Here is a 17,527-nt window from a genome sequence, read left to right as displayed (position 1 = left end):
AAATTTCAACTTAAAAAATAGCAAAAATCAGCATACGTTTGCTAAGGTGGCATAGGGCAGAGCAACTTGCTGCTGTGTCACAAGGATTGGCTCTATTTGTAGTTTAACTCATAAAAAACTATGGCATTTGTACTTTCAGATTCCGTAAGTATGCCAATTAGTACAATATTGCATTTTAACTAAGTTATAAATAATTAATTCTACATTGTTAAAGCAGTAAAACAAGTACGGGGGCTTGACAAGAAAGTACACATTGCATATATTTCAATTTCCCCCAAACATTTCTGTATTTTCTGGAACTTTTATGGCTCTAGTGAGTGGCTTAATCAGCGATCACTGGCTGCCTAAGCCACCTCTTGAATTTATTGCTGAAACTAGATTTGATAAGGCTCACAGTTCTCACTTTCCTAACTATGACATTATCCTGGCTATATTTTATGCACAGTTTGCTTTAGAACCATAGTTTAGACAAGACAATAACACAAATTTCCCCTGTAATTTTAGGACATGCCATCTCCTGCTGTCTTGTCAGTGTCTTATAACATCATTGCAATCCAATTGTGAAATCAAGTTTCATTGGGAAGCAGTGTGGTATTATGGTATCAGACTAAGATCTGGCAGATTTGAATCCCAGCTCTGCTATAGGAGTTGCAGTGTTACCTTGGGCCGGTAACAGACTTATAGCCTAACCTATTTCACAGGGACAAGATGAAGGAGAGGATATCACTATAAGCATCTTTGGGAGAAAGACAAGGTACATATAAAGCAAATAAATATGTCAACCCTTGTTTGGTTTTCTAGTTGAACTCTGAATTCGTAAGAAAAATAAATGTCTAAACCAGTGGTCCCCAACCCCCGGTCCAGGGACCGGTACTGGTCCGTGGATCAGTCGGTACCGGGCCACAGCTCCTCCTCATCCTCCTCCCGAGCTGCTGCCTCGGGGGCTGCCCTGTCACTCTGCCACGGGCTCACCTTTGGTGCTCTCCAGCAGCCGCCATGACTGGGGCTCCCCCTCAGCATGGCACTGTGCAGCTGCTGCTGGCAGCGCCCCCCAGTGGGCAGCGGGCAGTGGGAAGTCAGTGGCTGCGGCGGGAAAGCAAGTGGAGCCAGGGGCTCAGGCGGCAGTGGCGATGTTCCTCGGCAAAAGACTGTCCCTGGTGATAAAAAAGGTTGGGAACCACTGGTCTAAACAACCAAATATGAAGTGGAATAAATTAATTTATATTTGAAACAAGGGGAACAATTGTTCTTGGTTATCGTACAGCATACAGCATTCTTGGTTATCGTACAGCATATCTCCCAGTTTTGGACCAGCTCTTGAGTAAAGAGCTGGTCCATCCTATATAAACAAGTCTTTTCCTGCTGCTAACTTGTTGTCTTAAAGAAGCGGTATAGTTGTTAACCACAAATATAATGTAAATATTGTTTCACAATATTTGAAACACACATTATTTTGTAACATGGAAAAGGCTCTTAACACAGGGAAGAATTTTTGAGAACCTGTGAGAGAATGTTGACTACTGCCCAGAGCTGCAAAGAAATGGGCGGTATAGAAATCTAAATAAATAAATAGATGGATATCTTCCAAGATTATGTATTGCAATAGTAACTATTTTCTTTACATAAAAAGCATGAAACCATAAACTGAGACCAGTCATGGATCAGAATGGAAGTTGAGCTAGCTACATGTACTACTCACTTCCCTGCCTGGTTTTCATGTTGGAAATATATATGTCAAGGGATGTCTTTTATAGCAGCTATAATTCTTGAGTCACACTGCAGAGAAAACCCACTAGTTTCAAAACTACTTAAGCATCATGGTATATGGATGCAAAGTTGAACTGCAATGTCCAGTTTCTGTAGTGATAGACAAGCTGGTAGATTCTGTTGTAGAGTCAGTTTTGAAACTTTCTACCTTTAATATTAGATGGAGTTTCTAGTTCTCTGGATATAAACTGAATCTTAAAGGATAGAAACTGAATGTTAAAGGCAGGTATAGCTCTGATCACATCAAATGAGTGATTTGGAAGGTTACAAATGTATGGAGAAGGTGTTGGGTTTGGTGGTTCAAGTCAAATGTAATGGGGGAAGTGGAAGGATATATATTTACATCCAAATGGAATACATTGAAGTTTAAGTCTTAGAGTCCTAAGCACTATTACTTCTTCATTGAATCAGTAGTACGGCTTCCTTCACTCTATCCTTTCTCATTTTTCCTTTAGCTTTCTTCTTCGGTATTGGTGGCTAGGAGTACTTACATATTTTATTTGTTGGGTAGGGTTATGGTTTTTTCAAGTGTAAATTTGTTTCAGGTTGAGGGAAATTTGATGCTTTGGATCCAACCTTGTGATTAAATCCAGGGGGAAATGCATTTCATTCAGTACAGTTTTGCAGTCTGGAGTTGCAGCAGGTGCACCAGTTTGACAGTCTCTTTCTCTGTGAATATGTAAAGACTATCTTTATCTTTAACCACTCCTGCAGAGCCAAAAGAATAAAAGAGTAAGGGCCCCGAGGGCGGGCCCTGTCCGGGATGAGGAAGGGTGCCTATTGGCCCCTTCTGGGCCCTCTGGTTGTCAGTCCGGCGGCAAGGGACCAATTGCGAGCCATGTTCCCTTGCCATGGGCCTAAAGCATGAGAGGCCCAGGATGGGGCCAGGCTGGCACTGATGTCGTATGGCTGCGGGAATTAGCCCCACTGCCATCTGGGTGCCGGCCCAGCCTTTTCTGCCCATGTGGAATCTGTCACAGACAACTGCACTTCCCCAGGGTCAGTTCTTTTACTCTTCAGTAGTACTACTTCAAGATGAGTAGCCATGTTAGTCTGCCTGTAGCAGTAGGGAAAAGCAAGCACAGTTTGTGACAAGGTATGAGCTTTCATGAGTCACTGCTCACTTTATGAGTCACTTCAGATATCTGAAGAAGTGAGCAGTGGCTCTCAAATGTTCATACCCACAAATGTTATTAGTCTTTAAGGTACTACAGGACTCTTGCTCTTTTCTGTTAATTTTGCTAAGTGTTAAAGAGAACAGTAGTACAAATCAGGTATAGACATGCCTGGAGAAAAATGTCCTGTCCCTTTAATAAAAGTTTAATGTGTGGGAAAAGGCAACAGAAGCTTTTTACGGCATGAAAGTAAATAGTATCATGTAGTAAAAAGTTTCAAGTAACCTTTTTTCCTTCAGGCAACCTGAGAAACTACATACTCCAATAGAAATCTGTTCAACTGCTTGGATTATCTTCAGGTATCCCTGCCATTTGAAAGTAGTTGGAGACAACCTAAAGAAGGACTTTCTCAGTCATGATGCTGCAACTTTGGAACTCTCTCCCCCAAGGAAATGTGTTGGTTTCCTGTATTGTTGTCTTCCTCCAGCCAGCAAAATTATTTTGTTTTGTTTGGTGTTCCCTTGCTAACTCTTACTAGCTACGCTTCCTGCTTGTGTGTTTGTATCCATTCATGTATTAATATATTTTATTTAATTATTTAAAATCTTTGTATATATTTTAATGTTTGAAATGCTTTAGTGTTTTTATGTTCAGCACCTTGGGGACCAAGAATTGGGTGCAAAGGTATCATAGATATGTATTAAATGAAAAAAAGTCATTTATGAGATGGGAGAATGCTGTTTGTTTGCCAAAGTTTGGGACGAATGAATAGCACCATCTTGCATTGTCTGTGAACTGCTACAGTACCCCAGTGTAGTCATTACTGAAGACTGGACGCAGAATTAGATAGATCTGATCTACCATGGATGTTCTTATCCAGATCAATGACGTGCTAACCACATAAAATGGACTTCAGATAATATCTAGAAAATAGTCTGATACCATTTCTTTACAATGAAATATATTTTTATAATAACACTGCAGCACTTACCTGTGGACTTCCAAGAAAGCTCTTCTCTGTGGAAATATTCCATATGCAACACAATTGCATCAAAAATTATTTTGCATGGCCACCCAGGTGTGTCTAGAGTGTATATGTTGTCAACAGTAGTTGTTAGGGAAGTGCTTTCCTGGTTTAAGTTAGACAGGGTGCCTATAGAACCATTTATATGGCCACCACTTCTTGGCGGACTTTTCCATGGGGAAGAATGTCATGGCTTCCCATTAAGGTGGCAATATTTGAACAGGTAAACTTGCTTAGTGATGAAAATATTGAATCAGAGAAGTGAACTATTCCTCAAAAGCATGCCTTTCTTTCCAAATGGATTTGTAATGATGATCCCTGTCGGCACACTTATAATTTAATAGCCTAGAAAGCATTCTACAGTATTCATTCTTTCACTTCTATGTGTTAAAGGTTTATATGGTATACTTTGTAATGAGTGTTTGTAAAGATTAACACACAAATATTCTCTCTCTTTTACAGACTTGGATTATCACTTGCTTTTATCTTCAACTGCTCCTCCTCAGTCCTCTTGTCAAAGCTCAGAATCCCTGCGGGAATCCCGTGACAGATGATGTGAATGACATTGAAAAACTGGCAAGTGGCTTTTCCTTCAAACCCCTCTCTAAATACTAGATGGAAATGGACTAGACACTCTGGGGAGATGCGGTCACTGAAGAAGCTCTGCTTAATTGACAATGGTGCGAGATTAGCAAAAAGGAATACATCGTTTGCAGCACGCAAATGCCACCAAATAAAGCCTCCTCCCCTCAGCGCTTCCTTTTTGATCTGAGCAGTATCTTTTAACACTAGAAATATCTCAGATTTCTTTATTATGTATTCTTGGGGAAGTTTTTATGCCTCCAAGTGAATTCCCCTAAGTGTTGCTCTTAGCTTTCTTTCAAATGCTTGGTAGAGACCTTAGCATAGTCTCTAATAACACAACAAAACAAGGCAAAACAAAAAGCCCTTTGTATTTGGGCTTGTTTATTGGAATGGTATTTTAGGTGTATTTGGTCTCATGAATGTTACACAAGGGAAATGGAAAGTATGTTTTTCTTGGTTTGTTAAAAAAAACACTACTGGACAGTAATCTTGTATGAATTTTGTAGCACCATAATATTTAACCAAATAAATATTTAGTTTGCTGCAAATAAACAATTCACTGGAAGGCTATTTTACACAGCAAGTTTTCATGTAACACTTCAGGTAGATATTCATGACCACTGAATGCAGGTCATCATGAACAAGGGACATTGCTTTTTCAGAAGATCACTTTAGATACTAGTAGCTTCCTCAGTGACATTTTCTTCATCTAATAAATTCATAAGGAATTGATTTTTTACTTTATGGAGCAAACAAGATGTTTCATCAGGACAAAGGGAGTGTCAGAATCTGTTGCTCCATGTTGTGGTAAGATTTGGGTAGATGGGTAGGTTGCAAGCACCCTGAGAAACACATTTTTGCAGGCAGCCAACTCCAGTGTAGCATGGAGGCTTTTTCATTATTTATTTCAAAGTCTCCCTTTCCTCCTGAATGTGGATTCCCAATAAGGGAAAACAACCACAATTTATTGAATACAACAGAGCTCCCAATCAGCAACAAAGTAATCCAGAAAGAAATGGAGCAGAGCAAATGGCAACAACTCTCCCCTCATGGCAGTAGTCCCTCCCCAGGTCTGTCCTTCCTGCCAAGAGGCAACTTCCCTTGAAACTTCAAGGGGCTGATGGGGAAGTGCAAAGTAGGCGGTGAAAGTTCTGCCTTTCTGGCAGTAGTCTCTGATTGCATACATTCATGGGCTCCAGGGTCATGTGGAGCCCAGTTTCTTTTGCAAAAGAAGTGAAGTATAGATGAAGTACGTTGAAGTACATAAAACTCACTGAGAGTTTATGATCTACAGATCAACATCTGCTTGGGGTCCTTGGCCTGAAGAAGAAATTGGCCTGGTGGAACAAGCTCTCGGGAGAGAGCGGGGCCCTGCAGGATCTTAATCAGTTCCACAGGGCCTGTAAAATGGAGCTGTTCCACCCAGATTATGAATGAGGCTTCCAGTAACATCCATTTAAACACCTGGCCTCACTGCTAGGAAGAGGAGGAGAAGTCAAAAGATCAGCTCCCTGCTAGAGGACTCCCCTCTCTAGAAATTTTAGAAGGGGTCATTTGTATATTATCATTGTTTAATTTTTTTAAAAAAAATTGTAGGTGGATTTTACTAAGTAAACCAAACATTTTGGAGGGGGGGGGGTTAAATTATTATTTTATTTTATTTTATTTTATTTTATTTTATTTTATTTTATTTTATTTTATTTTATTTTATTTTATTTTATTTTATTTTATTTTATTTTATTTTATTTTATTTTATTTTATTTTATTTTATTTTATTTTATTTTATTTTCCTGGATCAATGCAATCAATAAGCTTCACCTTTCCTTTGAAAAAAAGTATGGCTTAAGTGCCTTTGACACATAGAACAGAAATAACCACATGCGTTGGCTGCTGGATGCCTGTCCCCAGGTTAAAAGAAGACACGTGCTCTATCTTTGGTACATTTGGAGTCCAGGCTTTTTTGGCATGAGGACTGGCACATGTGTTGGGGGATAAACCATTCACAGGAAGGCCCACTGCATTCTTTTCAAAGACATGATTGGTTTTTATTAGTATCCACTATATAGCTGCTCATCCCAAGGTCATGTTTAAGAGCCATGTGACTGGACTCAAGGTGATTTATTTGCCCAAGGGCACAGGATTCAAATACTTCAGCACTTCCAACTACAACACCTAGGCATACTTTCTCTGATATTCTATAATAGATATCACGTTCAGAATATTCAAAAGACTATGAAGGCATAAAATACAAGAGGGATGTAAGATGTAAAAAATGCAAAATAATCATTAAAATTCCCGGTGGAACAAAGAAACACCTGGAAAACTTGAGCTGTGCAGGTGCTTTATTTCACAATGAACAGCTACAGAAAAAAACAGAGGCATTTGTCTAAACAGATGCCCAGGTTCATCTTAATTATCCTATGGCCATGGATGAGTATCACAGCATTTTATCACTGGGGTAATGAATGAGAATATAGATTTGCATTCCATGTAAGTAAAATTATATTACAAAAGCAAAATAACAGTCCCTTTTCTGTTTAAAGGATTAACTGTGTGTCTCTGGTGAATGTTAGAACATGGGTCACTTCTGAATTTGTATAAAATGAAGGGTGGGAAAAAACCATGGTGGAAAGGGGGTAATGAGCTCTTCTTTTCCTACTGCTTTTTCCTTACGACCCCTTCCCTTCAGTTATCTCAATAGACTAAAGTGGGAGAAGAATGGGAACTGGGGATGGTAAGCTAAAAGAGCAGATAGAGACAAAAATCTATCATTTTTCTCCACTTGAAATTACCCCCTGATATCACAGGTTATTGCATAGCGTGTGTGTGAAGTGCCATCAAGTCACAGGGTTTTCAAGCCAAGTGAGAAGCAACGGTGGTTTGCCATTGCCTCCCTCTGCAATGTCTTCCTTGTGGTTTGCCATTGCCTCCCTCTACAATGTTCTCCCCATCCATGTACTGCTTAGCTGCTGAGATCTGATGCGATCAGGCTACACTGTACCATTCCACATCCCAAAGCACTGATACAGATGTCTCATAATTGGCATAGAAAATGATTGAAATGATGCTGATGAAACAAAATGTTTGACCAGGTGCCTGTTCCAAGTCTGAGCAGAAGAGCCGGTAAAATAAAAGTTTGAGCCCAGGGGCACCTTCAAGACCAAGAAAGATTCACTCAAGGTGTGCAAGCACACTTCTTCAGACAGTTTGCCCACCTGAATCTCTCCAGTAAAATACTTCAGGAGTTAATGGGTGCAAACTGGAGCTTGCATTTGAACATGCTATTTAGTGCTTCTTATTATTCCAAAATATCTTGGGTGGTGTCTTTTTATGCAAGCTACACATCTGTACTTCTGAAAAGCAATATCTGTGAAAATTCCTAATATTTGTGAAAATTAGGATGTTTCATGTAAATTAAGAAATATTGTATGTTTGATTTCCTGTTGGAAATCTTGTTCAATCCATTCCTGTGAAATCTAGGCAAATCAAAAAGTTTTAGGTAAATACATAATAATATATTTGTTTGTAATTTAGTATATATAATTACTTATAAGAATAACTGGAGTCTTCTAAGATGCGTTCCAAGAGCAACACTTCCAATGTTATTTTCCCAAATAAACTCAGGAGATGGGATACTAAACCTTGAGCCTTTCCTACAGCAATTGGACTACCAGCATATGAATATTTGTTTGATAGCACAGTAATAGTAATCCATGTTAACTTTGCAGTTTTTTACAAATTCTGCTAGCTGAAACCAGTTGGCATGGACATGATCACAAAAAGGCATCCCTCAAAACAACTGCAAAATCGAGATTGAGATTACAGTGACACATCAAAATGTTCAGGCCGGTATAGCATAAACCCCTTGGGATGAGTTTTGCATCCTCTCTCCCTGATTATTTGTATCCCATAATTTGTTTTAGTTTTCCCATGTCTGCAAGAATTCTTATTGATTATTTGAAAAATACATTATTTACAAACACACATTTTCCTGTGTTTGTGTGTTCATGTGAACATTGTCAGCTTGCACAACTCTACCATAAAAGGGGGTGGATATAAGAATTCCTGCATCCCTATATCTGTGTCACTTTTTATCTTGACAGATGCAATGGTGGGAATGTCGTTTTACTTCTAGTTTTTCCATCCTTTTCCAGTCTTAGCCATCCTACATGTCTGTCTATGTGGGACTTCCTCAGAATATGAATGTAATGTTTAGAAAACGTATGTGTTGTTGGGGCTCACCCCTTTGAGGAACATAAGGGATAGGTCCTGTTTGCAATACATAAAAGTAGGAAGTCATCAGACAATGGATTGAAGAGTAATATCAAGCAAAACATGCTAACAGAAGTACAATTCTGTGTATCATGGAGCAATATCTATCTTTAATTAAAATATTTAAAGGCCAGATCTCAGAAGCAAGATTAGCCCTAATTAGTATCTAGACAGGAGATCACCAAGGAAGTTCAGGGTCACTAAGCAGAGAAAGGCAGTGACAAACCACCTCTGAACATCTCTTATCTTGAAAATCCTATGGAATTATCATAAATTGGCTGTAACTTAAAGGTGCTTTCCACAACAAATATGACCCTGTGAATTATATACATTGCTTAGTTAAGTTTATTGAATTTCTATACTGCCTAGCCCAGAGACCAGGCGGTGTACAACATATCGTATATATACAGTATGTATACAGTTTGGTGTAGTGGTTAGGCGTGTGGACTTCTAATCTGGTGAGCCGGGTTCAATTCTGCGCTCCCCCACATGCAGCCAGTTGGGTGACCATGGGCTCGCCACAGCACTGATGAAGCTGTTCTGACCAAACAGTAATATCAGGGCTCTCTCAGCCTCACTCACCTCACAGGGTGTCTGTTATGGAGAGAGGAATGGGAAGGTGACTGTAAGCCACTTTGAGCCTCCTTCAGGTAGAGAAAAGCAGCAAATAAGAACCAACTCTTCTTCTAATAATAAATTAAAATAGAATTTAAATGATTTAAAATAACAGTAAAACAACTTTAGATAACCTGTTAATTGTAAGAGCATCCGGCATCAGCAGACTAATGTTCCTAGCTTTCACCGTCTAGTTCAAGCAAGGCAGTGGTCTGGATCCCCTATGATCAAATGGTGAACAATAGTATGTGGAAAAGGAGGAGCCAATTAGAGTTAGATGCTTTATACCTCATCAGCCTAACCAAAAACCTGGTGGAAGAGCTCCATCTTTTAGGCCATGTGGAACTGTACCAGCTCTGACAGTGCCCAGATGTATTCTGAGAGCTCATTCCAGCAGATAGGGTCCAGGACAGAAAATGCCTTGGCCATGGTTGAGGCCAAATGTACCTCCTTGGGGCCAGGGACCTTCAGTTGGTTGGTATTAGCAGAGCACAATGCTCTTTGGCGGAGTATAGATAGAAAGACAGTCTTTCAGATATATAGGACCCAGACTGCAAATGGTCTTCTAGGTATGAACTAATACCTTAAATTTGATCCAAAATTCAACTGGGAGCCAGTACAGCTGTTGGAGTACTGGAAGGGTGACAAAAGTTGTAGTAGTATAAATTATATTACTACTACAGCAGGAACAGTGCATCACCAAATGCAATTAGGAAGTTGTATACAGAGATCTGCTGAACTTTCCATTAATTCAGAGACTCAGTTGTCTGCCTAAAATGCTTTTACCAAAATGTCTGACAGTGATCTGAACAAAGTAGTACTTAATTCCCTGATGCGTGAATAAAATTTATTATGATTAATTATTAAAATGTTGTTGACCTTGGCTTTTTAGTTTTAAAATCTACCAAATGTTTAGTACTCAGCTGCTTGGCCCAAGGCTATCCAGGTGCTTTCTGAAGAGACTGAGGAGGAATGACACTTTTTGCCTTTAAAGCTATACTTTGACATCAAAGTAAATCAGCCAATGGCAACAAGAAAGACAGCACAAGCCAGAATTTCAGAGGTTATGGACCGTATTGTTAGGATAAAGCAGGAGTGCAAACCTATTAGAGGGAATTACGGAAGTTTCATACACATCAGTATAAATCTCAGTGTAACTCCATGTGGGAATAGTTAAATCTGGAGACTAAGGCCATGAATAGACAGCTCTTTGTGTGCACTGTATAACTGGGTCCAACCTAGCATCTGGACCCATACAGAATGTAACCAGGGAGAGGCTCCCAAGGTGAGGGAAGGAGAGATAACTGAAGATAGGGGGAGCTGATAAAGGTTGGTTGGCTGGTGGGTTGGAATGACAGGAAGCAGGAAAAGGGGACAGATTATGGGACCTGCCAGGGTAAAGAAAGAAGGCGTCATTGGGGGGGGGGGGGAAAGAAAATCAGATGCCCCCACTAATCATTGTGGGTCCCCACTTCTATACTTTCTAAATTTGCCATTTAGATAATGAGTACTTCTTTGACCTGCTCTTGGGCTGCCCTATAAACTAAGGAAGCTTTCTTGTATAAGAGCATGCTTAATTTTTTCCCAAACTCATTGTCAGGCAGAAGCTGTCTAATGCTGAGCTGTTATCCCCAGCTTCTTGTTTCCAAGTTGTTAGAAATGCTTTCAGGCCTTGAATTTGTAGCCTTGGATGCTTATGTTTTATAACTGTGGGTGAGAAGTGCCTGACAGGCTTTGATGTCAGTAAAGTAGATCGTATACATAATGCATGTCAATTCTTGTAGTGCTTGCTGATCTGGAACAAATTTCATCTTGTGGTGACCTTTCTTAAAGGAATATACACTTGCTGACACAGCTAAGGATCATCCTAGCATACTGAGTCTGGAAAACTGCACATTAAGCGGCAGTCCTCACTTTTCGCTTGGTGTGTGTCTAATCTCTAAGCACAGCGAAAGGAAACTAGCTACTGGTATGGGATGATGAGATGTGCAGAAAGAAAGCAGTGGAAAAACTTGTAAAATTGAGTAAAAAAGCCTTGAAAAAAATAGTTTTCAAGTAGGAAACCAACACTGTGAATTGCATATTTCTATCCTTCTGTCTTTGATTTTCTTTTTAATTATTTTGCAGTTATTTCAAAGATATTAACTCCTTGTTCCTTTTTTCCATATATGCACAGTTTACAAGGTAAAAATTGTAGAAGAATTTTTCATTTTCAGTTAAACCCAAAATCAGTCCATGGATACATCCATGATGAATGTGTCTCAGCATTAAAATTAAGTCAAAACTCGAGAGAACGTGAAATGACCATTCACACTTTGGAGAATGCTTTCCCTTCTATGCTACTTTCAGCTAGGTTTCAAATCTGACTCCAGCCTTGGGAATACACTCTCTCGGCAGTTCTTCCCCTCTGCCTTCTCTTGGCCCTGGTTAGCATTACATCTTGTGACATAATTGTTCTTTTTAAATAGCATTTTGATCCCGGGCCATCAGTATTCAACCCTGACTACAAGGTTGCTATAAGGGTAATCTAAATGTTCCCTGCCCCATGACCCTAATGGAATTGCAAGTAATTTACTTTTTTTATTGAATATTACTTTTTGGGTCATTATAGGACAAACACAAATGGACTCACCTTACAAAACTTTAATCTACCCCTTAATACCTACACCTCTACTAGGCTTTTCAGTCTTTTACGGACCCTAAGGTAGACCATTCGTTATTCTAAGCTGAATTCTGACTCCTGGAAGTACTGTTAGTCTTGTTAGTGTCGCTTGCTCCTACGTCAGCATCTTAAATTAGTTCATCTCTCTTCCTAATAATTTTGTTGCAAATATCCTTGATAGCTAACACTTAATATTGGTTTCCTGTGTAATAATACCTTCCAGTGCCTCAGAGTTCACCACATCTCCCCTGCTGCTGCAACAGGCAGCAAGGAGGCAAGAGGGCCACGTTTGTCCAGAAGTTGGGTGGTATTTGCAAAGGATACCCACCTTCCTTGTGTGATTCCTTTGATGCATCCAAAACTCTTCTAAGAGCATTTAGCACCCCTTGGTTATCACTGCCTCCACCCTTCTTATTTACGCTCCCCAAATGCCAGTTTGACACTGGGGGAATTCCAAACCAGGAGAAATTGGTAGTGTAGAAAAGCAGTCTGACTATGGATATGAAAACTAATGAACACACATGAAACTGCCTTATACTGAATCAGACCATTGGTCTATCAAAATCAATATTGTCTAATCAGACTGGCAGCAGCTATCCAAAGGTTCAGACTGGTGACTTTCACAGCACCTACTGCCTGGTCCTTTTAACTGGAGATGCTGGGGATTGACCTTCAGCATGTCGAGCAGATGCTCTAGCTCCGAAACACAGTGTGTCCCTGCAGTGTTAATTCAGTGTAGTGTTAATTTCTTAAAAGCTTTAACCTCTACAAAAATATCAACAAACCGTGATTATAGTCATGCAGGCTACAAAGTTATGCTATAGTCACTAAGAAAATAAAAGTGAAAGTTATAGCTGCCAACCCTCAGGTGGTAGCTGGAGTTCTCTTGGGATTACAGCTGATCTCCAGGTTACAGAGATCAGTTCTCCTAGAGAAAATGGCCACTTTGGAAAATGGATATCCCATTGAAGTTATGCCCTCCCCAAGCCCTGTCTTCCCCCCTCAAATCCCCAGGTATCTCCTAACCCAGCACTGGCAATTGTAGTCAGCAGTAGAGGTAGCTTCCTAATACAAGATTAGAACAGTATTACTGGACATTTGGTGTCTCCCTCCTTCCCTGGACAGAGCAAATAGGTGTATATTGATGAAGGCTTCTAGCTCACAGCAGCAGGCTGCTGTTAAGCCTCTCCTTTCTAGTTGTGCCAGAGATAGCAAGCCAATCTGCTCCCTGGACTTGGCTTTTCGGTCATACTGGTTGTTTCTGAAAGCTGCACATCAGTAGTGATTCCTCTGCATAATAGCCCCTCCTATCCTGAGTGACCATCCAGGCTGCTTTTATGGCTGGAGGTCCCAATTTTCTAACTTGAGCTGGGCCTCATGCTCTCATTTACATCCTGTACCTTAGAAGAATTAATTTCAGCAGGTGCCCCCAATAAAATACTTTAAAAATTAATTATTAAATAAACAAAAATCAACATATAGAAACAAATGTTATGTTTTCATACACAATACAACATAAGGTGCTAATAGTTTAGCACAGGCTTTCTCAGCCAGGGTTTCAGGAAACCCTTGCATTTCTTAATGATCCTGGAAAGGGCTCCTTAATGGGTGGGAGTGACCATATATGGTTATGTTGGCCCCTCCCCCCTCCCAAAATGGCCAATGATGGAATTGGAGGGGATGTGAATGGGAGGGGCCTTAGGTGGGATTGTTCACAGCTATGCTTCCCAACCATTTTCTGTACGATTGAGCCATTTATGGGGTTTGTTGAAGTTTGGTGAATGTTTCAGGAGTTTTTCTATGGTAAAATTTGATAGTCTGGTTAACACATTAAGTTCTGTCTCACATTCTTCTGTAAACTGAATTACGCATGTAAATAAATTAAAGTTTTGTATCAAAATCACTAAATAAAATTTCAGTCTTTTATTGTCTCTTTGTAGGTTGGAAATCTTCCAAATGATTATAGGATAACCCTTAAATATGTTGAGAAGATGGATAGTCTGGTATGTATCATCACTTGATTATTTTCTGTAACATAACTGATGGAAATATAAATAGGCTCCTATTTTCTAATCTTATGTCATGTGAATTTCATAGTTTTAAGCTAATGCTAATCAGAGGCCATTCAAGAACTCTTATCTCAGAAGACATAACTCAGTCCAGGTTGAGTTTCATGATTTCTGTGTGAGAATTAGAAAATTAAAGTTGTGTCTTAGATCCTTTCTTTAAACAGTTATAAAATGCAATATATTTTCATCAGTCATCAAGAACAAAGAATAATATAGATGTTTGGCTGTATCAATGATTTGTATTTTAGATCATATTATACAATGATTCTGGCAGGAGTAAAAAGCAGCATATGTATAATTATCATTTCCTCTAAGGACAGATACATGAGATATTGCCAGAAATGAAGAGAAGTGAACAACTGCTAGCTGAAGTAATTACTATTATTATCTCTTTTAATGAATTTAATCAAATGAACATTTTCATTTCCTGACATCTACGTATTGCCTTGATTCCCCTCCCCCCACCTAGTTCTTTAGTTCCCATTCTAAGCATTCAGGTATCCAGTGTTACTGTACAGATATTGTAATGCATTTGAAATAATATACATTGCAAATATTATTCAAGGGTGATTAGGTGAGTCCTTTGTAAACATTCCTAATAAGCTTTATTATTGGGAGATGATAAGGAAGACACATATTCTTTGCTGTTTGATTGTTTGAAATCGCTTGAAGTAGCACGAATGCAAGCATGATATTGTATGGTACTTATTATTCAAGGAATCCTTCATTTTTTGCATGTAGACAGTTTTACTGCTATGGTTCACTTTCTTTGTTTCTTTGCTTATAATATATACAATTACTAAAAACTGAAACTTAGGATACAAGATTCTCTGGGACTTCTAAACTGCAGGGTCAGGATCCTGGGAAGGAGGGGTTCAGATTCCAGGCGTCCTGCCATTTTTTCTCTCTACAATAGAGAGTGCATGTTTGACTCAGACAGGACCTGAACCAGGAATTGTAATAGGGCTTTCAGATTGTTCCATTAGGGCTAACAGCACCTCCATTTGACTGTTTCAGATCAGGAAAATAGTGTGGGAGGAAAGGCTCAGCACTATCCTCCCCACCCAAAAAACTCAGGCATCTTATCTTGTTTTGCCTTAGGATAGACTAGTTTCTTCAGGTGCGTAAAGATCCTTGCACGATACACTTGGTTTCCACCCACAGTTGAATTCAAATAATAGACATACTAACAAGGAAATCAAACACTGATGCAGTCGGTTGCCTTGTTCTTTCTCTCAAATTTCAGGTGAAGTATCTGCTTTAGTGTTCTGAAATGAAGCAGATCTTTTTGTTTATTAGAATTATTTGCCTTGTTATCTTTATTTATTTTTCTTGATCGGTATTTTGAAATTTGTAAAACTAGAGAATACACCTCATAATGGCATTGGATGGGAGTCCATTAATAGGGTACAATTAAACAAAAGAGGGTGTGGGTGTGTGCTTCTACAGTAGCCTGAACTGTCAAGCGTTGTACATCCGGATGTACACTCAGACCATTCAATATGGTATTGCCATGTGGTGTACACATTGATTTCTTATGTCATACCATATTTTGTGCATAATGACAGACTACCATATGGTTGTCTAGAGCTTCTAGTAGGAAACAGGACCACTCTTGTTTTATCAGTCCAAAATGTTTGTGAGTGCACAATTGGCCAAAGCACTAAAGTAATATCCTAGGAAAGCAAGCATAAGGTGTGACATTAATGCAGACACTTTTGGACTTCCTCCTTCTAGTGGTGCCCCACTAATGATGTCAGTGTGGGTGTGTTGCTATCGGTGTAGGCACTATAGGTTACAAAAGTGTGTTGTTAAAATTTCTCTATGATAGTCCACTTTGGGTAATGAGAGCCATCTGAAGCTATCAAATGTCACCTCCAAAGGTGTCCAACAGGTCTCCAGTTTCTTTTCTGTATCAAACATGGCAGGAAGATCACAGCAGAGTGACAAGACTTTATCCACGAAGTAGCTTGCTAATGCCTCACAACTGAGATCCAATTGGTTAACATTTTGGCACCCCTCCTTGAGGGCAGTAAGGGATTGAACTATCCTAAACAATTGGACGAGAGCTTCCATTTTGCTGCTTCATAAGTGATAGGCCAAGAATACAGTGAGGAAGAAACAACAAATTATGTCTTTCTTTTGTTAGTGGAACAAGTTTAAAAAACCAGAGTTGAGTGGCAGCAACCGGGGGGGGGGGGGGAACTGAGCTACAATTCGCATGAGATAGTCCACATGAGCAAATTGATCTGGATCTCAATAGCTTGCTTGCCTCAGCCTTTAATGATCACTGAATCGGACACTAATAAGGAACACACAAGTAGATGCCTTTGTCAACAATGTTACCTGTTGTGAAATGTTAATGTTAGGTGCACTTAAACAATACAGCAAACAGCAGATGATGACATAAGGATGATTGTAGATGGGGTGGGAAGCTGTGGAAAAGTAATATTCTTCTCAGTCGCCTTTTTTCATGGCTGAATGCAAGCAAATAATTTATCCTGTGTTCAACAGTGTTGATCATTATAGGAAAACACATTATAATTGGAAACAGTGGGATAATTATTACTCATTGTTACACAGAACACCTGGATAAGAACTTGTTTCCTATTTATTATTTATCATTGTGGTAAGTTGTTAAAGAGATGGGAATACCAGAGCATCTTATCTGCCTCTTGAGAAACCTATATGCAGGTCAAGAAGCAACAGTGAGAACCGGGCATGGAATCATTGATTGGTTCAAAATTGAAAAAGGAGTTCGGCAAGGCTGTATACTGTTGCCTTGCCTATTTAACTTGTATGCGGAGCCTCTGGATGCGGGTGAAGGAGGAGAGTGCAAAAGTTGGCTTGAAACTCAACATCAAGAAAATGAAGATCATGGCATCCGGCCCTCTCAATTCCTGGCAAATAGATGGGGAAGAAATGGAGGTAGTGACAGATTTTATTTTCATGGAATCATAGAATCATAGAGTTGGAAGGGGCCACACAGGCCATCTAGTCCAACCCCTTGCTCAATGCAGGATCAGCCCAGAGCATCCTAAAGCAGAAAAATGTTTATCCAACCTTTGTATGGGCTCCATTTTCCTGGGCTCCAAGATCACTGCAGATGGGGACTGCAGCAAAGAAATTAAAAGACGCTTGCTCCTGGGGAGGAAAGCTATGGCAAATCTAGACAGCATCCTAAAAAGCAGAGACATCACCCTGCCAACAAAAGTGCGTCTAGTCAAGGCTATGGTCTTCCCAGTTGCAATGTATGGCTGTGAAAGTTTGACCATAAGGAAGGCTGAGCATCAAAGAACTGAGGCTTTTGAACTCTGGTGCTGGAGAAGACTCTTGCAAGTCCCTTGTACTGCAAGGTGAACAAACCGGTCAGTCCTAGAGGAGATCAGCCCTGACTGCTTCATAGAAGGCCAAATCC

At 39.7% G+C, this 17,527-nt stretch overlaps 1 protein-coding gene across 5 annotated transcripts in view; it reads left to right on the top strand.

Annotated features, from left to right (window-relative positions):
- Positions 1 to 17,527, top strand: part of KITLG (KIT ligand) — a 76,762-nt gene that overhangs the window by 32,647 nt on the left and 26,588 nt on the right. For 3 of the 5 annotated variants that reach the window (XM_077338995.1, XM_077338994.1, XM_077338993.1), the window contains exons 2-4: positions 4,369 to 4,482; positions 13,981 to 14,043; positions 14,430 to 14,480. In XM_077338995.1, coding sequence (XP_077195110.1) covers positions 4,369 to 4,482; positions 13,981 to 14,043; positions 14,430 to 14,480 — 228 coding nt within the window. The remainder of the gene's footprint in view (positions 1 to 4,368; positions 4,483 to 13,980; positions 14,044 to 14,429; positions 14,481 to 17,527) is intronic. The other 2 variants (XM_077338998.1, XM_077338997.1) reach the window with 1 other exon arrangement.

The sequence above is a fragment of the Paroedura picta genome, chromosome 5 (genome assembly GCF_049243985.1).
Source record: "Paroedura picta isolate Pp20150507F chromosome 5, Ppicta_v3.0, whole genome shotgun sequence".
In the NCBI taxonomy this organism is placed as follows: domain Eukaryota; kingdom Metazoa; phylum Chordata; class Lepidosauria; order Squamata; family Gekkonidae; genus Paroedura; species Paroedura picta.
This window is presented reverse-complemented; position numbering and strand designations above follow the sequence as displayed.